General features: G+C 43.6%; 1 protein-coding gene and 1 long non-coding RNA gene across 5 annotated transcripts in view; one reads left to right on the top strand and one right to left on the bottom strand.

Annotated features, from left to right (window-relative positions):
• Nucleotides 1–335: 335 nt before the first annotated feature.
• Nucleotides 336–16411, bottom strand: LOC122458163. Its single transcript, XR_006278044.1, has 4 exons — nucleotides 16076–16411; nucleotides 10798–10972; nucleotides 5720–5789; nucleotides 336–464 (listed from the first exon to the last, which is right to left on the bottom strand). It is a non-coding gene; the product is annotated as an uncharacterized LOC122458163 (long non-coding RNA).
• Nucleotides 16412–16521: 110 nt separating this feature from the next.
• Nucleotides 16522–24118, top strand: part of WDR75 (WD repeat domain 75) — a 41877-nt gene continuing 34280 nt past the window's right edge. The window contains exons 1-2 of one of the 4 annotated variants that reach the window (XM_038421712.2): nucleotides 16522–16928; nucleotides 23691–23820. In XM_038421712.2, the coding sequence (XP_038277640.1) occupies nucleotides 16843–16928; nucleotides 23691–23820 (216 nt within the window). In that variant the 5' untranslated portion in view covers nucleotides 16522–16842. Of the gene's footprint in view, nucleotides 16929–17043; nucleotides 17414–23690; nucleotides 23821–24118 lie in introns of those variants that run through there. The other 3 variants (XM_043505463.1, XR_006278043.1, XM_038421713.2) reach the window with 3 other exon arrangements.

The following is a 24118-nucleotide window of genomic DNA, read 5'->3' on the forward strand; positions in this document are numbered from 1 at the left end:
TTTTTGTTAATTCAAGGTTTGATTTTACAATATATAAAGGCTACCCTATTAATGTTTTTTCTTGAAAGTACAACACGTTTGTAGGGCTAGAGTGTTGTCACTCTGGGATAAGGTTACTTTGACTCAGGTCTGTGCCCTGCTGTGTGGATGCCAGACCCCTAGATTTGAGCACAGGTGAGAAAATCCTTAACCAAGGGTTAAACACAGTGTAGACACTCATGCACAGGGTTTCCTGATATGGGTCAGCTGACTTGAGTCCCACTAACCTTAGGCTTACATTACTGTGTAGACATACCCTCAGAGGTCTGCTCAGGATCTCTGCCATCAACTGCTGCAGCCTGCCTTCTTCAGTAGCACTTCCAGCTCTCACTGTAATTATTCATTGTCTGAGAGATCATCCACCTTCTCCAGGCTCTTATCAGTCACTATGGCGGCTATGTAGGAGGGCCTCTCAAATAGTGGGGCTGTTAGGGTAGGGTTGTTGAGAGGACAAGAAAAAACACAAGCGTTGTGGCCTATAGGAAGATGAACTGATGCCATGTCTATATGTACAGCACTGCAGCAGCGCAGCTGTACCTGTACAGCTGTGCCACTGCAGCGCGTGTGGCGAAGACACTCTATGCCCAAATGGGAGAGAGCTCTCCTGTTGGCAATAAAAAAAACTCACTTCTGTGAGCAGTATAAGCTATGTTAGCAGGAGAAGCTCTCCTACCAACAAAGCACTGTGCATGCAAACGCCTATGCTGATGTAATTTATGTCGCTCGGGGGGTGGAATATTCACACTCCTGAGCGACATAACTTTTGCCGACATAGGCTGTATGTAGACTGCCTGAGTTGGGAGTCCACAGACCTTGAATTGACATTTAAATTGCCATCACTGGGCCTCAGAGTTGACACTCAATTGTGATGAATGGGACAGTTCATACCTCACTTAGGGCTCTTTGTTTGCAGATTCAGCCAGATATCACTTGATTCATATTTAGGAGGTTATCTTCATAACCATAGGAGCTGGAGACTTAATATTTTAATAGACAGCTGAGACTCTGGAGCACAGGTTTTTTTAGATTGCTATCTAAAAATACCTCACAATAGTGTGGCTATGCAACAGCATTATACATTGGTTCCCGCTTATAGACCCCTTACCCCGCAGTATGGCCCAGTGGCTGGAGTGCTACTGAACACTGGGGAGACATGGTTTTAATTCCCTGTACTGTCTGTGATATATCACTTAGTCTAGCAAGGACTGGCCCTCTACCTGGACTTGCTCTATCCACTTCTCCTCCTCCCCATCTGACTCCAGCTATGTGCTTGGGAGGAGCTTTATACATTGGTTCCCGCTTATAGACCCCTTACCCCGCAGTATGGCCCAGTGGCTGGAGTGCTACTGAACACTGGGGAGACATGGTTTTAATTCCCTGTACTGTCTGTGATATATCACTTAGTCTAGCAAGGACTGGCCCTCTACCTGGACTTGCTCTATCCACTTCTCCTCCTCCCCATCTGACTCCAGCTATGTGCTTGGGAGGAGCTTTCCAAGAGAGCTAGAAAAAAACATTTCCCTGCACCAAAGGAATCAATATTGCCAAATCCAAATGAAGCGAGAGTTCAGCTCTATCAGACGTGGGCTGAGACAAATTCCTAGAATATTGTGGGAAGGCAGTGAGGATGTGGTTTGGGTTTTATTCCTGCCTCTGGTTACAATGTGATTTGGAATTAGAAAAGGTGCAGAGAAAGGCAACAAAAAGTATATGGGGATGGAACAACTTCCAAATGAGGAGAAATTAAAAAGGCTGGGACTGTTCAATTTAGAAAAGAGATGACTAAGAAGTCTGTGACAGAGGTTTACAAAATCACACATGATGAATACGGAAGTGTTATTTGTCCCTTCATGCAACACAAGAGCTAGGGGTGACCCAATAAAATTAATAGGCAGCAAGTTTAAAGCAAACAAAAGAAAGAATTTCTTCACAGAACGCACAGTCAACCTGTGAAATTCGCTGCCAGGAGACGTTGTGAAGGCCAAAAGTAGAAATGGGTTTAAAAAAGAATGAGATAAGTTCGTGAAGGATAGATCCATCAATAGTTATTAGCCAAGTTGGTCAGGGACACAACCCCAGGTGTCCCTAACAATGGCCTTCACACTTTATCTTTTCCTGATGCATACATTCCTCATTCACACAAACAGTTCTTTGCAGAGACCTTTAAAAGCTAACAAATAGTGTTTTATGTTAAACAAGAAAGGCATCATAAAGTAGACAATACTAAATCTTATAACTATTTTTTCCTACGTTGGGGCCTGGGCCTCCGAAATTCCTCTAATCTAATTAACATAATCACAGACAAGATCCTGTCTGTTACTTACAAGGCATGAATAAAAAGAAAATGGCTAATACTAGCATCCACTATCCTATTCATTTATTCTAATACCTAAATTCTTACTATAAGACATAAAATGTATATAGTCAAAACATAATCAATTATATAGCACAGTACCCATGGTACAACAAAACCTCTGATTGCCAGAAGCATCTGGCACCAGCCACTGTCAGAGAAAGGATGCTGGGCTACACAGATTAATGGTCTGACCCATATTAACCCAGTATGGCCCTTCTTATGTTCCTATGTGGAGCTTAGAACAGGGAAGCCCGGACACTTGGTTTAATTTCTTCTTCCTTGGAGGCAAAAGGAACATGGTTGAACCAGGGAGACTGGAACTCAGGACTGCTGGAATCTGTTGGCTCTTGAAGGGGTGTGAGATCTAGTTGTTAGCATAAGGAAGTCAAAGTCAAAATTCCTGGGATAGTTTAACTGCCACAGGTGTGGGATATGACCTTGGATTTCACTTCTCTGTTCCTCAATTTCCTCACTAATAAAACAGATATAGGGAACCTACCTTATAATGCTTATAATGTTCTTGAGATCCTAGTATTTAGGTTCCTGGGATCTGCTAACCCACCCTTGTTTCACTTGCTGCTATTTGGGCTGGGCAGAATCTTCATTTTCCCATCTTATACCAGCTCTCACCCTCTTGGTGCCCAACCTTCTCTCTCTCTCTCTCTCTCTCTCTCTCTCTCTCTCTCACACACACACACACACACACAGTATCTGTTTGTACTTGGGATCTTTGGTTCCTCTGGCCCCTCCCTCATATGTCTTTGTCATGATATTCTTGATCTGCTGGTCAGAGAAACGTGGACTGGGAATCAGAACTCTGGGGATACATGACTGACTCCGCCACAGACTTGTGAGTGATCTTGGATATTGCCTCCCTGTGCCTCAATTTTCCCATTAGTAAAGTGTGACAGTACTGAGGACCTACCTCAGAAGATCTGTAAAGTGCTTTTGGATCCTAATATTTGGGTATTTGGGATCCAGATACTCCCTGATCTACATCCTGTCTCTCTTTCACCTGCTATTGTTTGGATTCCCCGGGGGTCTTTTTTTCCTCCTCTTTCTCCTGAACTCTCTCTCCCTACTCTCCCACTTTGTACCCTCCCCTCTATCTCACTTTCTTTGCTGGTATTTGGGTCCCTGTTTTCTCTTATCTTTCACTCACCTCCTTCTTCATCTTGATGTCCCTAAGCTGGTTCTGCACTAGCAGCAGCTCCTGCACATCCTCTGCTGCAGAAGCTTCACCTAGAACCACAGAGACCATCTGGGTTATATTATAGGGGAAACTTTTCCCAATTCAGCTACAGACCTTATCTCTGGTACAGCCACAGGCTAGCTCATTCCAGCGCCTATGTTTAGGGAGAGTCTTCCAGGAATAAGAGAGAGGACTGATGGGGGATTATGTGATGTGGATACCTTTCCAATAGGAACTGTACCAAGACTTGCTTGTTTCACACAGGACTCCAACAAACCTCAGAGAGGAAAGACCCCGTGGCAACCAACCTGGGGCCAGTTCAGTAGTGGTGAAAGGCCTTCTATCCCATTTCCTTGTCTCTTGGAATCTTAGTCTAAACTAGGATTCCTTTGATTGTATCAGGAGATACCTCTGCCACGGGATCAGCATGGGGCATTGCGTGCTGTGATTTCCACAGGCCAGCACTTTCTATCAATAAAATTCCTATAGGGACAGAAGTCTATAACTCAATAAATCCTACTATTAGTTATGTGTGGACTCCTCATTCTCCCCAATCTGTCTCACACAGCCCTCAGTGTATTAGTATAAGCCCCATCTTCATGCTCTTAAACTCTGCTGATAGCATCAGATCCTCCTGCTTTGTTGCTGCCCTTCTCTTTCCTCTTCATCCCCGACTGTATGTCACTTAGTGGCATCCCTCCTGCCAGACCCAGATGTCTCTTACCCTCAGATCTTTGTCCCAGGCTCAGCATGAAGAAACATTGTCTATTCCACGTCTATTCATCTCCTCAGAGGAACTGGAGTCTATTAGGATTCAAGTAGCTCTGTGTGAAGCAAGACTTGGGGCCAGAATATCTAGGACTAGGAGGGAATGATATTTGAGTAAGTCAGGGTAATTACTGCTGACAGAGTGCTTTAGAAAGATTTTAGCAGCTGGTGGGGGAATTGGAGTGTTGTCATTTTTGGGCATCAGAAGAGTTTCTCCAGATAGAGGGTTAGGAGTAGGGAGGGATATAGCAACTGGATGAGAACTGGGATTCCATAATTCACTGGGAGTTGGGTGTAGCGGATCACTGGGTAAGCAATCTCTTGGGTGCTTTCTGAGAGGAGTTAAAAAGAGGAACCCTCCAGAAACACAGGCTCCTGCGTAGTTATCCAATTGGCTTATCCCTAGGGCTGGCTTGGCAGAGTCCCAGCCTTCTCCCCCACAATGCATCTGCATACCTCCTGCCATTCCTCTTGCTCAACAGATTTCTCAAAATTTCCAAGTATTTGTGTTTGTGAAAGCGAATGCCCTTGAGCTGCTGTGGTCAGTGCAGCCCCACCCCAATGACTACACTGAAATCATGCAGATAGATTTTTAGGCCAACACACACACAATGACACAGAAGTGAGAGTGCAGAGAAAGCCAACACTAGCCCACTCCTAGTGACAGCGCTCAGGAACTGATGGAGAACAAAGACCCTTGAATGCAGAGAACACCACAGATGATCTCTTTCAAAAAAACCAAAAGTCAGGCAGGAGGAAGCAGGTCAGGGTTCTGACAATGGCCCAGACTACGGTAACAAACAGGAGACACATCACAACGCAACACTTGACAACAGAGAAGTCCAGCAAGGCTCTACTCCTAACAAAGGCAATGGCCAGAGTCCTGTCCTAGACACTAGTGATGCCCAGGGGGCAGTGTTATGCTTATAAAAAGGCAGTTACCCTACCCTGATACCACCAGTATCATGGAAGAACCAAGGTATTGTTCCTTCTTTCGAATCTGTTTTCTCAGGTGTCAGGTCACAAACCCTACAAAATGTTATTCCCCCACACCCCTCATTAATATAAAAATATTCACCAGCAAGACAGACAGCATGATTTAGCAGTTAGATCAAAGGACTGGGAATCAGCCAGGAGTCTTGGGCCCTGGGTCCAAACATAGAAGGGAAATGTAGTTATCAGGGCAGGTGAGATTGGGAGTCAGGATTTCCAGATTCAATTCCAGGCTCTCATTATACTCCCCCACACCAGAATCCCTTCCACACCTGATGCTCCCAATACATGTGCCACTTTTCCCACTACAGTTCCTGCCTACTCATCCTCTGAACAAGTACAGTGAGGCAGTAATCACAGGGAGGACCTACTGGGGTAGGGAGACTGTTGGGTGACTGCAAGCCCCTCTCCAAACTACTCCATGCAATTGGGTGGATCTCTCTACAGAAGGAAAATAACATATGATTTGCTGCAACCAAATTAACTCTTTATTTTACATGTTTACGAACCTGTCTGTATGGCAATTATAAGCATGTCAAGGGACCACTTTGGTAGCATACACAGAATCCTAACTATGTAGCTGAACTGTGCTAGAGCCTTAGCTCTAGACCAGTGGTTCTCAACTCTGGTCCACCGCTCGTTCAGGGAAAGCCCCTGGCAGCCGGGTTGGTTTGTTTACCTGCCGCATCCACAGGTTCGGCCAATCACAGCTCCCACTGGCCGCGGTTCGCCGCTCCAGGCCAATGGGGGCTGTGAAAAGTGGCGCAGGCCGAGGGATGTGCTGGCCGCCCTTCCCGCAGCCCCCATTGGCTTGGAGCGGTGAACCGCGGCCAGTGGGAGCCGCCGTCGGCCGAACCTGCGGATGCAGCAGGTATCTAAAATTCAGTCACTGTAAATGATATCCTAATTCCAAGTCACACTCTCAAATGTGTAGGGCCCTACCAAATTCACAGCAATAAAAAACACATCATGGACCATGAAATCTGGTCTCCTCTGTGAAATCTGCCAGGGAGGGGCAGGGCTGGGGGTACTCCAGCCAGGACTCCTACTATGTACCGGGCTCCAGCTCCAAGTCTTGGCAGGGTTGAGGAGGGAGGGTATTTCCTCTTCTCTTGCAGGCGCCATTGCAGGCGCCACTCCTGGAGCAGGGTCAGACCCACCTCCAGGAACCTCCCCCCAGCTGCAGAAAGCTCCACAGCCCTGCCCCACTTCCTGCCTGTATCCCTCCCCAAACGTACAGGGAGCAGTCGCTGACGGTAGGAGCCCCCATCTGGGACGCCCCATGCAATGGCGCCAAAACCAGGGAGACCAGCGGGTCATGCCCCACACATTTTAACATGGACATTGTTTGGGGGACAGAGGGCGACATTGCTCCCCCAAACTGCAAGTCACAGGTCCCCTGCCATGAAGTGCAGCCCCTGCTGGCACAGCTCTATGCCTGCCCGAGGCTTGCAGTTTGGGGGAGAAATGCTGCCTCTGCTCTCCAAAACTACACCCATTTAAAAAGGGGGGGGCATAGCCCCCTTCCCCTCAGTTCCAGCACTGGTGGCTCCCCACTTCTACCAAGGTTCCAGTGCTCTCGTCCCAGCCCAACTCTCCCTGGCTCTAGGCCCAGCGCTCCGGGGTTAAGGGGACCTTGGGCTGGCTGTGCTGGGGAGGACCAGAGTGTCCTGGACAGTCGCCCACCTGTAAGGCTAGTCCTGCCCCCACCAAAAGTGAACCCCCCATACCGTGCAACCCTCTCGTCTGCGCTGCCCACTGCTCTCCAGTTGCCCAGCTCTGAAGGCAGCACCTCCATCAGCAGCAGCAAGGGTGGCAATACTGTGACACCCCCCTACAATAGCTTTGTTACCCACCCACACACACCCTCTTTTGGGTCGGGACCCCCTTAGTTATAACACCATGAAATTTCAGATGTAAATATCTGAAACTGTGAAATTGATGATTTTTAACATCCTATAACCATGAAATTGATGAAAATAGACCACAAATTTGGTAGGGTACTAATTTTAACCCTATGTACACAGCATTGTTTTGCTTCTACTGTTGCACTGCTAGAGAAGCTTTAACATTTCTTACCATATTTATGATGAATGACAGTTTGGGATAAATACAACATTGGGTGGCTCACCATGAAACAAACTCAAGACCATTCTGCACAAACATAAATGACTTTCATAAATGACAATTAGGAAAGACTATGTACTTTCAAGTAAGGATATGACTTGCCAAGCTGTTGGGTGTTTTAAAGCCAGACCTTGAACGAACAAGAGACAGGGTAAGCTACATTTAGAATACTGACCATGTGTTTTTGAAGGCTGGATTTCCAAACCACTGCTACAGCTGTACACAGTAAGGTTAGCTGCCCTTATAATGCATGAAGAGCCATAAAAAATTTTCACTTAAATATTTTTATTTCTAAAAGGCAGATTCTGGCTCCAAGCAATTAAAGACAGATAAAAACCCTGTCTACACGGCATATTTCACTGCAATTACAATTCTGCAGCCAAGAATATGTAAAGTTTAGTTAATGTTTAAAATAAAATCTTGTGCAAAAGAGCTGACTGTAGATCCCTGCAGTCAGCCCCAATTCTGCAAAACCCTGCTGTGGTCTCACTGCTGCCATCTCCACTTATGGTATAGCAACTCTTCCCACTCTTGCACCCCTTGCCAATGGCCACTCAGGTCCTGCAGTGGACTTTCTTCTCGTAACTTGGCCCTCCCATCAGGTCACATTTTAATTCCACCGCTTACAACAAAAAGTCCAGAAACGTCCCAACACAAAAGATCTTTTTTGCTCCCTCGGCTTGTTCTTTAAGCTCAATCTTCCACCCCACCCTGTCTGTGTACTGAGGAGTTTACATTTGTTACTTTGTTGATGAAATCTAAATAGAGAACTCATAACCATTCAGGGGTATGTGCCCTGCTGTTAACAGTTTGCCCTGAGGTTCGTATTCTCGCTCATGAGCCCCTCAAGACAGCGTGACAATCCCTTCCTTGGGCTGTTAAGGGAACCCAGGCCCACCCTCTGCTCTGGTTTCCAACCAGAGACCCTGTATTAAGCAGCTAGGTCTGCTCTTTCAGATGCATGGCTTTTCCCTAGGCCACTTCCTAGCCCCTTGTGCCACTTCCCTGTAGCCTCACCTCTATCTTCTCCCTACATCCTCCCAGCTTCTTCTTTCTCTGCTGGAATACCAACTCCTCAAGACTGCCTCTCTGTGCCTTGCCACCACTATAGGTGTTAATTTTATTCCTGTGGCCTTCTTCAATCTGTCTTCTCCTAAACCCTTCCAAGAGAGAGGGAACTGTCTACCTCCTCTCTCCTGGGTCTCTGTCTTGGGTCTCTCCTAGACTTTCCCTGTGGCTTTCACATCCTTCTTTTATTAAGGCCCAGCTCCCCAGCTGGGTCTAATAACAAATTACGTCTAATTAGGTGCAGCAAGATGGGCTATTGGAGATCTCAGATGTTTGTTAATCCTCTGTTCGCCTATGTAGGATAGACTCACTCAGATTTCTGCATTAGGTTTGCAGAATCAGACCTTTAATTTTTATTATAATTGGTTTGGTTTGTTAATAAAAGAAAATAATCTCAGAAAATATGGATAGGGTGAAATCTGACTCACTCTCAAGTTTGGGCATTTGAACTGTCCAAAAATAATTGTTCAATTGACCAGTCAAATAATGTCAAAAATAGTCAAATATTTGACAGCACTAATTTATTAGAAGAGTAACTGAAGTAAGACAGCATGGTTTCCAGTAGGCATAGCCTTAGATACTTATGCCTAATTACCAAAAAAAAAAACAAAAAACTTCACAAGTTATTTGAGTTATTTTAACTCAGAAAAACACAAAACAAACAAAGTTCTGAAAAAATGAAAGAATTATTACCTTGTTTAGCAATATTAGGTTAGTATTTAAATGTGATGATTATTCAAGACTGAACCATATAGCAGAAAAAATTAAATTAAACAAACACATAGCAACTGTGAAAGAAAAAGGTCATTTTTAAGAGCACTTATGCTAGGTAGGCAGCAGGTCAACTCTTGAAACAGCTTAATGGCTTTCATCTCTTCTCTGTGTGTTGGGGGAGGAGGTTAAAATGACTTCTTCTCCCTCCCCCATTCCGGTTTGAGTTAATTTCTGTAGGTTTGTCTGGTCAGTTTATAATGTAAACTCTTTGGAGTAAGGACTGTGTCTTATTTAATGAGCTCTGTAAACTACCGTTTACACTGATGGCCTTGTACACAAAAAAGAATATACATAATGTGATGTTTATTCTGGAAGCTTCTAGCTAATGCATCTGACGAAGTGGGTATTCACCCACGAAAGCTTTCTCCAATACGTCTGTTAGTCTATAAGGTGCCACAGAAATCTTTGCCACTTTTACAGATCCAGACTAACACGGCTACCCCTCTGATACAAAAGACTCAACTTGCAGTTGGTTCACCTTTCTCCCATGAGGTGACATTAGCATTAGTCTACTTAAATGCTTTGGTCTCTAACAGATGGCACCATGATGCTATCAAAAAGGTAGACCACAGTCTACCTCAGGGCATGCACATAGGGAAAGACTCTGGCAAGGGGGAGGCAGTGAAAGCCTTTCCCCAGTCACTGCCTCCCATCAGCAGAGTCTTTCATTACATCAGGGAAAGGCTCCAGGAGCAGGGAGCTGCCAGAGCCTTTCCCTGCTGCCTCCCCAGCCAGTCTTTCACTGCAGCAGGGAAAGGCTCCAGCAGTTCCCTGTGGTAGGGAAAAGCTACAGCAGTGGAGAGCTACTGGAGTCTTTCCCCATTGCCTCCCACATACCAGAGCATTCTCCCACTGCTGGAGCCTCTCTCTGCACAGGGGAGGGATTACTGGGATGTGTAGAGAACCATGTAGGGTACATAACCTAAGGTTCTATATAAATCCATAGTACACCCACATCTTGAATACTGCATGCAGATGTGGTTGCCCCATCTGAAAAAAGATATTCGAATCGGAAAAGGTTCAGAAAGGGGCAACAAAAATGATTAGGGGTATGGAACAGCTTCCATATGATGAGCAATTAATAAGACTGGGGTTTTTCAGCTTGGAAAAGAAACAACTAAGGGGGGATATGATAGAGGTCTATAAAATCACGACTGGTATGGAGAAAGTAAATAAAGTTTTATTTACTCCTTCTCATAACACAAGAACTAGGGGTCACCAAATTAAATGAATAGGCAGCAGGTTTAAAACAAACAAAAGGAAGTATTTTTTTCACACAACACACATTCAACCTGTGGAACTCCTTGCCAGAGGATGTTGTGAAGGCCAACACTATAACAGGGTTCAAAAAAAATAGGTAAGTTCATGGAGAATAGGTCCATTAATAGCTATTGACCAGGATGGGCAGGGATGGTGTCCCTAGCCTCTGTTTGCCAGAAGCTGGGAACGGGCAACTGGGGATGGATCACTTGATGATTACCTGTTCTGTTCATTCCCTCTGAGGCACCTTGCATTGGCCACTGTCAGAAGACAGGATACTGGGCTAGATGGACCTTTGGTCTGACCCAGGATGGCCGTTCTTATGTTCTGTCATGTCTGTACTCTACTCGCCTGATTTACACAAATGTGGATTAATGTCTTCCACCTTTACACATCTTCCAAAACATAAAAGAGAAATACATCAGATGTTCTAGACTTTTATTAATATATCCAAACATAAATACTGTATACATGAAACACGAGTAGAAAACTTTCTAACTACATTGTATTTGACACAAAACACTAACAGTGCAATTAAATTTCCTGAATTACATTTCAAATGATCACAAAATTCAGCATGAAGCGTGCAAGGATCTTGTTACTTTTTGTATATTTAATTACACATCCCTTTGTTAACAAAGTGTTTGGTAAGCAGTAATCCTTTCATTGGTCCTCCATGTATTCACCTAGGATGCGTCTAAATCTAGAGCCTAATAAAATTATAAAAAAAAGTCTCAGGAGGGTTTGAACATTTTTAAATCACCGACTAACATTCAAAAAGGAAGAAGATTTGAGCAGCTTTCTTCAGTTAGCAAATTTCACCCAGCTGAATTACAAAGAATATCATATGGTAACATGGCAAGCAGATCTGAGTTATAGAATCATTTTTCCTGAGGGCTTGTCTATTTGGGGAAATTTACCGCTATCATTATATTGGTATAATTACAAGTATAACTCCCTGTGTGGACCCTCTTATGAGAGGGTCCACACAGGGAGTTTATACCAGAACAGTTATGCCAGTAAATTTCCCTCCCCAGGTAGACAATCCCTGAAGCATCATTGCTATAAGGACAGAGGAACAAAACTTTCAATGTAAAAGCTTTAATTGGGATTTTGCATTATCTGCAAGTACCACACGACTAAAAAGCAAGCAACAAGTTGTGCAGAAACAGAACATTCATTTAAAAAATGCTAGAAACTCAGCAGGTGGCTCACAACACCAGAGACATGTATAGTGTATATGTGTGAATACTGCTGCTCTAAAGGCTTCTGTCAACATCAGACACCAGTAAGCTCAATATTCACATCCACAAATATTCAGATTGGATTTCCTGATGTCAATGTCACAGGCAGAATATTGATGTCAGATACAAACTGAAGTGTAAGCTGGTCTTTCTGATTAAAAACAACTCACCCCCCAAATAGGAAGCCACTTTAAAAGTTCAATTGTTCTGGAGGCTACTAAAAATATTTGTTAGCACTATGGTTCTTATGTAAACCCAGTGAGACTACTCCATTAGAAATGTTTCAAATCTAACAACAAAGCAAGATTTACTCAAAACATTGAATATATTCATACACGCAAAAACTATTGCTGCAAATTAGCAGAGATTGGTCCCAAGCCCAGCATTCATTCTCCGTTATTGACACACTAATGTGGAAACCAAGAATGACTGTTTATCAGTATTAAGTACATGTTCAAAGGCTTTTTCAGACCTTTTCTGAAAACTGAGCAACAACATAGTGAGGGTTAAGAGCATGAAGCAGTTAATTACAAAAAAAATATAGACAATTTATCTTTCTGTGGATGTCTCATTTTATATGGCGCAAACATTCACTGAGTAACACTCTCTGGAATCAATTATTGTAGAGAATATTTTACGAATCAATAATCTATTTGATGCATATAACTCTTACTATCACTTACAAAACTGCATGCATCAGGACTGAGTTAGTATTAGTGTACTAGTATTAGTAATACCCTTAGTATTTCTGAACAGTGAAGCAATATCATAAACAAATGCAAACTAAGTAGTGAATGTTCCTCCAATTTTAATGAGATTTTTGTACCATGTGAATTTTACATTTCCAATAAAGATGAAGGTTTTTCCATCACAAAACCGAACAATGGTGTAATCAGGAGATGATGCATTATCAAACAGGCTTGGCAGAATTCAGTTGGTTTTTTTTGGTGGTAAATTCAATGGACAGTATGGATTTTATTTTTAACCTTCCCGCCCCTCCCCAATTTTAAATAAATTTTCACCATTTTGCAGCAGTGCTGCAGGGGGATCCCTACACAGCCACGACAGCAGAGCTGCAGAGGACTCCTTGCGCAGCTGGAGATACCGGATTCCTACAGGTGCAAGGAGCCTGGGAAGCTGTGCTTGCCATTACCTATGGATATTTTTTTCGTCAATTTCAGTGTGCCCAGTGAAATAGACATTTACCAATGATGATTAATGATTTAAACTGAATCCTGCCATGACTAATAATAAATGTGCCATTTTGGCAATGGTTAATATAATTGTTAAACGGTTCTTTTAATGTTCTACAATATCTCTGATGTAATCCAATTACATGCACAACAAAATTAGATATAAAATATGTACACCAAAGCTATAAACCTTAAATCTACATTTTCATTTTATGGTCAAATTTCTTAGGGGAACGTGACCTACATCAGAATAAAATTGCATGTATGGAGTTAAAATAGGATAGAATATCAGAAATAACAACCAAAATCATATGGGGATAGAATATATAGGAGTTTTATAAGACTTCCTGTATGGCCCTGGGAAAGTCACTTAGTCTCCCTGTGCCTCAGTTCTCCAACATGTAAAATGGGGATAATAGTACTTCTCTACCTCACTGGCATTGTGAGGTGCTCAGATACTGTGGAGATGGGGTCCAGATAAATATTTTAGATAGACGGACTTGAATGAATCTGAAAGAACTGAATGCTTAATAGACAAAGATAAAAAAATTCTAATTAGTCTCTGAACTTTTGTGAAGAAACTAAATTATTTTTATTTTATTCAATATACAGACCAAAACAGCTGGTAAATAAAAAGATCAAGTTTTTCAGCTACAAAGTTTATATACATATAACATTTTTCCAGGTTGGACAGCAGTCTTTACAGATCTTCAACTAAGCTGGTCCAAACCCAGCTAAAACTTTGATGTGAGATCTAAGGCCTAGTATACACTTAAAGGTTTTGCTGGTATTGCTATACTGGCAAATCTCTGCTAGAGTACACATAGATTATGCTGGCAAAAAAGTACTTTCACAGATATAGTTTATATTGTTCGGTAAGCAAAATAAGCTATACCAACAAAAGCACTATTATGTTGGTATAACTGCATTTACACTAAAGCTTTTGCCTGTATAGAAATGTCATAAAAAACCACCACATTACACCCTTAACTGATATTGCTAAACTGGTAAGTTTCTAGTGTAGACATGGTCTAAGAAAACAAATACTATAAGGACAGCATTTTTTCTAGTAACTCTACACTAAATTTTGACAAGTGTATTAACCTAACATTGAGAGAAATGGAAGCACTGTATTTTGGTTTGGTTTCTCTGAGGTCCTAACGCTACGTAGAAATATAAAATACCATGACATTTTTCCTCAAGAGTAGAGGTGTTAGCTTAGCATTCAAGGTAAATTTAAATTAGGGTACAATTATAGAATATATTCTAGGAAGCACTAAGTCCATTGACACTGACATTGCTGCTTAAACAGGACAAGGCTCTCTCGTTTAAGGCACTGGATTGGAACTCGGAAGATTTTAATTCAATTGTTGGTTCCACAACACACTTCCTGTGTGATGATGGGCAAGTCATTCAATTTCTCTGTACCTAAGCTCCCTATCCGTAACATGTGGATAATAATACTTTTTCCTAACAGAGGTGTTGTGAGGATAAATTCATTAATCTTTGTGAGACACTCATTCAATGGGGATGAGAGCCATATAAGTATAGCCCAATGCTGAAGTCCAGAGGTGCAGCTGTTGACTGACAATTCTGCTTAACCAAGATGAAAGCCTCTCCAACCAGTGGGTGGTTCCAGTTAATTGGATTTTAATATAATTTCAACCATCCTATCTAGAGTTCCCGAGCATTTCAAGTGGATACAATACTATTCTTCACTTCCTATGCTAAGATACTGTTGAGCATGGCTTTGTGCAGTTGGACAGCAGCCAATACTACCTGGGACAGGGCTGCTTTATGTCATTCCCATATTCATAAAGCACATTAGAATCCTTAAAAGTCAGAGGGGTTATTAGTTACTTATAAATGCAAGATATTTCTATGGGAAAACAACATGAGACCAAACACTTCTTATCCCCCTGTCAATTAAGAAACTAGCCTTTCCATTTTGTTAGCATTAAGACTAAAATATTTTGTGACATTTTGCAACCAGCTTGCTTTTGAATAAGTATACTCTTTAAAAAGTACTTGTGGCACCTTTGAGACTAACAAATTTATTTGAGCATAAGCTTTCATGAGCTCCATCCGATGAAGAGAGCTGTAGCTCACGAAAGCTTATGCTCAAATAAATTTGTTAGTCTCTAAGGTGCCACAAGTACTCCTTTTCTTTTTGCGAATACAGACTAACACACCTGCTACTCTGAAACCTATACTCTTTAAGGCTTCCTTGTATTAAGTTTATGCATTTCATGAAGTTTTAGATACTCAGTTAGCTGCATTAGTCTTGTGTTTATATATATTTCATTTCTACAACTTAATCTCTTTTGATTATAAAGAATTTTGTTCTGGTTCTTGGTTGCCTCATCAAGAATTTATACAGGTTTTTAAACATCATCAACTTAAATTCTGTATTTTTCCGATACTAAACTACATAATAACACTTTTTTAAGGCTTGAGTAGAAACTGTAAAGGAAACAGATTACTTAGCAATAGCTGAGATTTATTTTAACATTATAATACCGCTTTGGAACTGATTACTCAAAGTCATATTGTGATCAGTCATCAAGACCTCTCAAAACATGCACTGGAACCACATCAGGTGTCATCTCTCTTTGAAATTTAATGGCTTGGGAAGGGCTGAGAATTACACTTCATAGTACATTACCCTTCTCTTTAAAGAGAAGATTGTTTAAAACTGAAAGGAGAGCTTTTTCTAGTGCTCTTAATTCTGTTTCCTAATCAAAATACAGAAGCTAGCTGTGCTGAAGAAGAGCTTCAAAAGAGAAGGGGAGGATGCATAAGAAGCAATGCTCTTTAAATCAATGCCTTCCTAGCCATGTTGTTTTTGTACGACTTCTTTTTTGTATTTCATGATAAAAAGGTACATTGGAAATTGATTAAGGCCTGCACCCTAACAATCACGTGCTGCAATCATGTTAAGAGTCATAAGCGCAGTTGGAAGGCTGCACTCCTCTCTGAGCACCCTGTTATCACAAACATCTGGGCGAAGGACAGGAAATGCAGACACAGGAGACCGGTATAAGGGCTTGTCTACACTCACAGTGCTGGAGCTGCGCCACTAGAGGACTAGTGAAGATGCTCCCTACGCTGGGAGAGCTTCTCCCCGTGGCACAGGAGGTGCGCCACGTACCCAAGAGGGGTAGCTATGTCCACCGGACGCCCTTTGACCTAGCGCCGTCTACACCGGGGATTAGCTCAGTATCACTATGTGGCTGAGGGGCGCCTGCGGCACAGTCACCATAGGAACGGAGCCGCGTGACCCGCAACAACAGGCGTGCCGGGGCAGCAGCCAAGGCTCCCGCTGCCGGGCCTGAGAGCGTCCCGACGCGAGCTGCGTGCTCACCCCACTTCCCCGCCTCCAGGCCCCGCCCCTCGCCACTGCAGCCTTGACTCTGGCGCGCGTTAGTGACGTCACCCGGAAATGCCGACTCCGGCCTGGAATGACCGCGGGAACAACAAGACAGGCTCTGCGCATGCGGCTACTACAGTTTCCTGCCCCTCTTATAGTCTCCTTCAGTAAGGGGCGGTGCGCTCCAGCCGACGGCGTTCCTCTGTGACCTCACAAAGATCGCCGAGAGTTTCCTGTGCCCATGTAAACTAAGGGCGGAAGTGCCCTAAACGCTATGCAATGCGCTTGACAGGAACGGGCGTAATGGCCTTTCTTGCCCATAGATAAGATGGCAGGGAGCCCCTGGAGGAACGTATACGAGAGAGTTCTGGGGAGTGCACGGCCAGAGCGGCGGCGGCGCTCGCTGGGGGCGGGGCAAGGGTTGAGCGGTCGAAGGTGGAAGGTCTCGCAGCGGGAAGATGGTGGCGCAGCAGCCGCTCCGCGTGGTGCGCTGCGGAGGCAGCACGTTGAGCGGCGCCAGAGCGGCGTTCTCCGCCGATGCCAAGTGAGGGGGGGCGAATCGGAGGAGGGGGGAGGATGTGGCGCGGGGATCGGGGGCGGGCCCTGCTGAGCTCCTTGGCCACGGTCAATGGAGCCCGCTCCGCGGGGCGCGACGCGGCCCAGGAGCCGTTGGTGAGCCCCGCTGGCCTGGCGGAGCCGCGCGTGTAACGGCTGCAGGCGGGGCGGGGGCTGCGAACGCGCCCCCCCCCCCGGGCTGGTACCAGCGCTGTGGGCGCGAAACCTGCTGCTCTGTCAGCCCAGCGCTGCCGCGGACCGGCCCCAGGCGCAACCCGAATAGCCCGAGGGAGGCGCCGCTTCCTGCAACCCACAACTCGGGACAGCGAGTCGGGTTCGAGGAGCCGCCACCAAACCCCAGGGCCTCGAGGGTGGGAGCCAGGCTGGGGTCCTTAGCTCCGGGCAGACCCGCCGTGCCAGGGTTTTGCGGCCCAAGTTCTGATTCATGAGAAATTTCCAAAACGTGGGATCCAGGCGAGTTGGGAATAAAGCCAAATTTTGAAATACTGAAATTTCTCAGATGACCACCGGCTGGTCACCTTCTCTATACTCAGCGCATGTGGTGGGAAGGGAAAAATGAGGAGGAACTAGGAAGGCTGCAGTTGGCTCGTCTACCTAAGAGACGTAGGAGTAACACAGGGGCCCTGGGAAGGGATAGCAGGGGGTATATAACAGTAACTTGCTCTTGCCTAGTATCTGCACTCAGAGACTTTCAAAGCACTTGTGAAAAGTAGTGGGGAAAGATGCTCCAAAATAGCACATCAGGGTAAAGCATTAGACTGATGGGGGTAAAAAGTAATTAAATCTTTCCATTACTGGTGGAAAACTGGAGGTGGCCTGTTGGTGCGTGATGGCTTGACCTGGCTCAGGGTGACTGGTGCATAAATAGTGCGTGGATAACTTTGAATGTACAAAAAGAAAAGGAGGACTTGTGGCACCTTAGAGACTAACCAATTTATTTGAGCATAACTTTTGTGAGCTACAGCTCACTTCATCAGATGCGTTCAGTGGAAAATACAGTGGGGAGATTTATATGCATAGAGAACATGAAACACTGGGTATTACCATACACACTGTAACCAGAGTGATCACTTAAGGTGAGCTATTACCAGCAGGAGAGCAGGGAACCTTTTGTGGTGATAATCAAGGTGGGCCATTTCCAGCAGTTGACAAGAACATCTGAGGAACGGTGGGGGAGAATAAACATGGGGAAATAGTTTTACTTTGTGTAATGACCCATCCACTCCCAGTCTCTATTCAAGCCTAAGTTAATTGTATCCAGTTTGCAAATTAATTCCAATTCAGCAGTCTCTCGTTGGAGTCTGTTTTTGAAGTTTTTTTGTTGAAGGATAGCCACTTTTAGGTCTGTGATCGAGTGACCAGAGAGATTGAAGTGTTCTCCAACTGGTTTTTGAATGTTATAATTCTTGACATCTGATTTGTGTCCATTCATTCTTTTACGTAGAGACTGTCCAGTTTGACCAATGTACATGGCAGAGGGGCATTGCTGGCACATGATGGCATATATCACATTGGTAGATGCGCAGGTGAACGAGCCTCTGATAGTGTGGCTGATGTGATTAGGCCCTATGATGGTATCCCCTGAATAGATATGTGGACAGAGTTGGCAACGGGCTTTGTTGCAAGGATAGGTTCCTGGGTCAGTGGTTCTGTTGTGGGGTGTATGGTTGCTGGTGAGTATTTGCTTCAGGTTGGGGGGCTGTCTGTAAGCAAGGACTGGCCTGTCTCCCAAGATGTGTGAGAGTGATGGGTCGTCCTTCAGCATAGGTTGTAGATCTTTGATGATGCGTTGGAGAGGTTTCAGTTGGGGGCTGAAGGTGATGGCTAGTGGCATTCTGTTGTTTTCTTTATTGGGCCTGTCCTGTAGTAGGTGACTTCCGGGTACTCTTCTGGCTCTGTCAATCTGTTTCTTCACTTCAGCAGGTGGGTATTGTAGTTATAAGAATGCTTGATAGAGATCTTGTATGTGTTTGTCTCTGAGGGGTTGGAGCAAATGTGGTTGTATTGTCCAGCTTGGCTGTAGACAATGGATTGTGTGGTGTGGTCTGGATGAAAGCTGGAGGCATGTAGATAGGAATAGCGGTCAGTAGGTTTCCGGTATATTGTGGTGTAAACGGGTGGGTTAGGTTCCAGGGAAATTTTTTTTTCACCAGACAAGACTGACTGTCTATCTGTCTATACGATATAAGTTTCTTAAACAGTTTAATACTGTACACAGCAATGATGATTGTGAAGCTTGGTTGAGGTGGTGAAGACAGAGGGTGGAAGAGGATGGAATATTTCCCAGGGAATGCTTTACTGCTAAATAATGAACTAGCACTTGGCTGAGGTTGTTAATGTAGCCTCACACTCTGCAAGGTAGCAGGAATGGAGGAAGGGGAGACACCATGGCAGAGAGAAACAGAGATACAGTGTGTGTGTGTGTGTGTGTGTGTGTGTGTGTGTGTGTGTGTGTGTGTGAGAGAGAGAGAGAGACGCGCATTGCCCCTTTAAGTGCACTGACCGTATTCTAAGTACATTGCCTTTTTAAGTAGCTCAGCAAGTTGAGGCAGCATCTGCTGCCAGTAAGTTCCCTCAGCCCTGTCATGTCCCTCCCCTCCTGCCTTTCCTTTCTTCCCCCTCCCATGGAAATGGGGTAAGGGAGTGTGGGGGGGAACACCCTGACATTAGCACCCCTCTTTTCTTCCCAAGCAAGCAGGAGGCTCCTGGGAGCAGCTTTAAGGCAGAGGGCAGGAGCAGCACATGGCAGTGGGGAGAGGGACAGCTGAACTGTCCAGTGGGGCTGTGCTACCTCACAGGGAACTTGGGGGAGCTGATAGGGGGGCTGCCGGTCCACCCTGGTTCCAAGCCTCCACCAGCTATCTCCAACGGGCTGCTCTTTCTGCAAGCAGAGGACAAAGCAGGCGGCTGCCAACATTATAAGGGAGCATTACGTAACTTTAAATAAGCATGTTCTCTAATTGATCAGCAACGAAACAACGATAACCGGGATGACTTTAAGTGAGAAGTTACTGTATCTGTTTTTTGACTCATGTTTGACAAAGGGTCCGTCTACATTACAGTGGCACAGCTCCAGCACTGCAGCTGTGCTGCTGTAGCATAGACGCTTCCTGCATTAATGGAAGGAGTGTTTCCATCAGCATAGGTAATCACCCTCTCTAAGAGGGGGTAGCTATGTCAGTGGAAGAATTCTTTTGATCTAGCTGCATCTACAGTGAGGGTTAGGTTGACCTAATTATGTCTCTCAGTTGCTCACAGCCCTGAGCAATGTAGCTAGATTGACTTCAGTTTTAGGTGTAGACCAGGCCTTCCACACAGAGAATGTGAGAATGAGTCTGACATGCTCATTTTCCCTGATCCCCTTCCTCCTTGACTGTCACCACCACCACACTATCCTAATACTCTTTTTGTTGTTTTTTTAAATCCCCCAAAGGATGGAATTTGAGTACTAAGGATGCTTTCCCTTTTATTCTTTTCCCCCAAAAGGTTCTTGTTGGTGGCAACGAGCTTATTGCCAATGGAGGAGACTGAATATATCTCTATTTGACGTCAGTCAGGCCTAGTCTGTGGTACAAAAAACATTTAAATGTGGTTGTGGGCAAATAATTGTATAACATGTTATTGTTGCCTGGGCATTTAAGAAAATTATTGCCATATTGGAGACCAATTGCACAACTAAAAGTGCCTATTTTCTAATGTAACTTTTGTTTATATTGTGGCCAGGACAATGTTTTTGACACACAATAGAGAATTGTTTTGCAACTTTAGTTCTGTATCCAGGTTGGCCCATCCACAATACAAAAAAGTGATAAATTGGACACCTTTCTAGACAGTAGCATGTTGGCATAATTAGTTGTAGGCTTTATCTACATGGAAGAATTTTGATGTACTAAATAATGCTATTAGCCCCTAGCATGCCACATATCATGCAAACATTTTGCAGGTATGCTTTATGCCATTTCTTAGCCGTGCTGTGAACAGCTATAAATAATACTTGTTCTTAGCCCATGCTAGGTTGTTCTATCACAAGACCCCTCTTGAGGGGTAGAAAGGGTGTGTGTCTTTTAATAGTTTTTGGCCTGCATTTTGCCAGAATTTTTAAGTCATTTTAAGCAAACTCAGCTGAGCTAACAAAATGGAAAAACATCCTTTTTGCTTTTGAGACTTGGCTGCAGTGCTGTGTAGGCAAGAGTCAGTGATGAACTAGCTCATGCACATCAGCAAGTCTGCTCACCACTTTTCCACAGTGAGCAATTAATTTGCATTTCTGTATCTGGATGTGGGGACACTGTAACATGTGAATTGCCTGCAGTCAATATTGATGTTTGAATTACCAAAAGGTTAATGCTCCAGAGCAGATGAGCCCTGGTGTAGATGAGGCTTTAACCTAGATGTTGAAATTATTATTATTTATGCAGGATGTTGTCAGGATACTAACTTAACCATAAATTCCTTTATTAAATCCAAAGTCTGAGTTATATTTATACAGTTGCTCTAAACATGCTTCAAATCCTAACTAATAAGCAACTTACTACATCCAAACAGTAACAAAACCTTTATAGGCATTTGATCAAGATACTGACAAACAGATTAAACCCAAGGGTGCTTAGGCCCATATTAGTCAGCGCCAACGTGGTCAGGCAGGTGTTAGCAATGAATCCTTTAAAAGTTTACTTTTTATACCCTTTGACAAACAAGTGATGTCATTGCCAATTACTGACTTCAGCTAAATACCAATTTGAGACACTTCTCCCTTATTTCAAGTCTTAATCCAGATAAGATTTACAACTTCCTTTTATCCCTAAGGCCTATCCTCCCTATCTCTACCCTGCTTTTTGCTGACCAACAGGTTTTCCATTGCACCTGGGTTCACATAGGCTTTACTTTTAAGATAACATTGGTATGTGGAATGGGAAGGTCCATGTTGCCTCTTAAGACAGATTCTTTCTGTCCTATTTAAAATCATTTGCTGTCACCCCTGTTGGTCAGGGCCTTCTTTTTTTTTTTTTTTTTTTGAACTTTCCCTTATCTCATTAATTTAATTAATTTGAACCAGATATCCTCCGTACTCCATTCTTTCTGTCCTACTTGCTAGTCAGAGTCTTGCTTTACAACATGCACATTTCCTTAACCAGATGAAAAGATAACTTTTTAATTTCGTATTTTTTCTACAGTAGGGTATATACTGGGGGGGAGGGAAATGCTAAAGCAGGGTTCTCTAGCCTGTGTTTTGTGTGTCTACACAGATCATGTTAAAACACGTTTTGTCCATAACCATAATTAAGCAGAGCTATTTTGCAGTGTAGTTGTGGGACTGTCCATTCCAGAACCATTCTTCTCTCCGCCCTCCTTAGTTGAGTATGCAGCCTTTGGCAGCCAATAATCAAGGGCTGGAGATCAAAACAATCGTAAACATGTAGGCACATGTTGTTTTAAACTTGTCTGTTTGGCTAATTTTCCTGTTTTTAGTGTGACATGAGCATTTAATTGTTAGTATTCTGGGCTACAAAAAACCAAACAGGGTTGTGGGGACTAAGGAGAGATTTAAAAGAGACTTGTTTCAGAAGTGAGATGGAACAGCATAAGTGAAATAGTCTTCTGCAGCTGTAAAGAGCGGCATGAAGGTGTGCAGAGAGTAGATAAATAAAAGAGTGGTGTGCATGGCTTTGAACAACAGTAGAGCCATTTTGAATTGGAGCTGGAGATAATTAAGGAACCAGTGAAGTGGCCAAGGAAAATTCATGGAGCATGAGAGAGTAGGTTAGCTGCAGCATGCTGAAGTTTCACAGGGAACCTAAGAATGCCCTCCCTCCGATGCTTATCACAAACTCTCATTTTTGTTTGTATGTGTGTTTGTTTTAAAAAAAACCTATAAAATAGGAGTGCTGAGAAAGTGCTTGAGTCTTAGGGCAGGTCTAGATTCCAGCTCAGATCCACGCTCTGAGATCGATTCACTGGCAGTCGTTTTAGCGGGTCTAGTGAAGACCTGCCAAATCGATAGCAAATCGCTCTCCAGTCTACTCTACCCCCGAAGAGAAGAGTAAGGTAAGTCGACTAGAGAGTTTCTCCCATTGACCCATCCCACAGTGTAGACCCTGCGATAACTCAACCTAAGGTACATTGACTCCAGCTACATTATTCACGTAGCTGTAGTTGCGTAGCGTAGGTCGACTTGCCGCGGTAGTGTAGACATAGCCTTTGGAACTTGAGGTTTGGAAAAAATTAGCTGATCTTTATTGTTTGGCCAAAAGTAAGAGCAAGCATTTCCAGGCACAGTCCTATAAATGTAGCAGATACTGATTTATCAAAGGAGGAGATAGATATTTTATATGTAGTTTGGAGAGGTGTAAGTAGCATCATGCATGTTTTATCTGTTCTGCTGATCTGTACAGGCCTTTATTTTTCAAGGTGATCAAGCCAGCAGCACCTTTAACAAGAACTAAAATATATATGAGTAATTTTTCCATGCCTTTGTAACTGCATGTTAACGTCTGATATACTTGTTTGTTCTTCCATTACATTTAATAGTGAAGTAAGTAAATCTGTACAAATAATAGAAAACAAAGTTCCAAATATGGAGTCCTTTCTTTGATGATGGCCTAAATTTTTCATGTTTAGTACTTTGTAGATTCAAAGTAGTTGTTACTCTTGACAAAAATTAAGTGTAAATCTTTATCCAGAATTCTCAGTCGCCCTATCCTATTAACTTTTTGTTTCATCATCTTTTCAGATACCTTTTATGTGCCTCAGGAGACTATGTGAAAGTGTACAGCACAGCTACAGAAGAATGTGTACACATCTTGCAGGGTCACACAAACCTGGTGACAGGAATTCAACTTAACCCCCAAAACCACATGCAGGTTGGTTAAATCTTTGTAATTGTGAGTTCTGTCCAGCTAGGCATTTGGTCCTTTCCTGATTTAGTTAAGGAAATGGTACTTGACTTTGGCAGTACAGGACACACAATCATGTGTTTTTTGGGGTGGCTGGAAAGTGAGAGAAGGCTGGAAATATTTTTCTTATAACGACTACTGAATTAGCTTCTGTTTGTTTAGACTGAAATAGCAATTACCCATATTAGTTTATGAATTTGTTGTTGTAAGACATCAGATTAGTCTAATTTACAGAGTGGGAAGCTTTTCTAAAAGTACAGGTGGA

The sequence above is a fragment of the Dermochelys coriacea genome, chromosome 11 (genome assembly GCF_009764565.3).
Source record: "Dermochelys coriacea isolate rDerCor1 chromosome 11, rDerCor1.pri.v4, whole genome shotgun sequence".
NCBI classification, from domain to species: Eukaryota; Metazoa; Chordata; order Testudines; family Dermochelyidae; genus Dermochelys; species Dermochelys coriacea.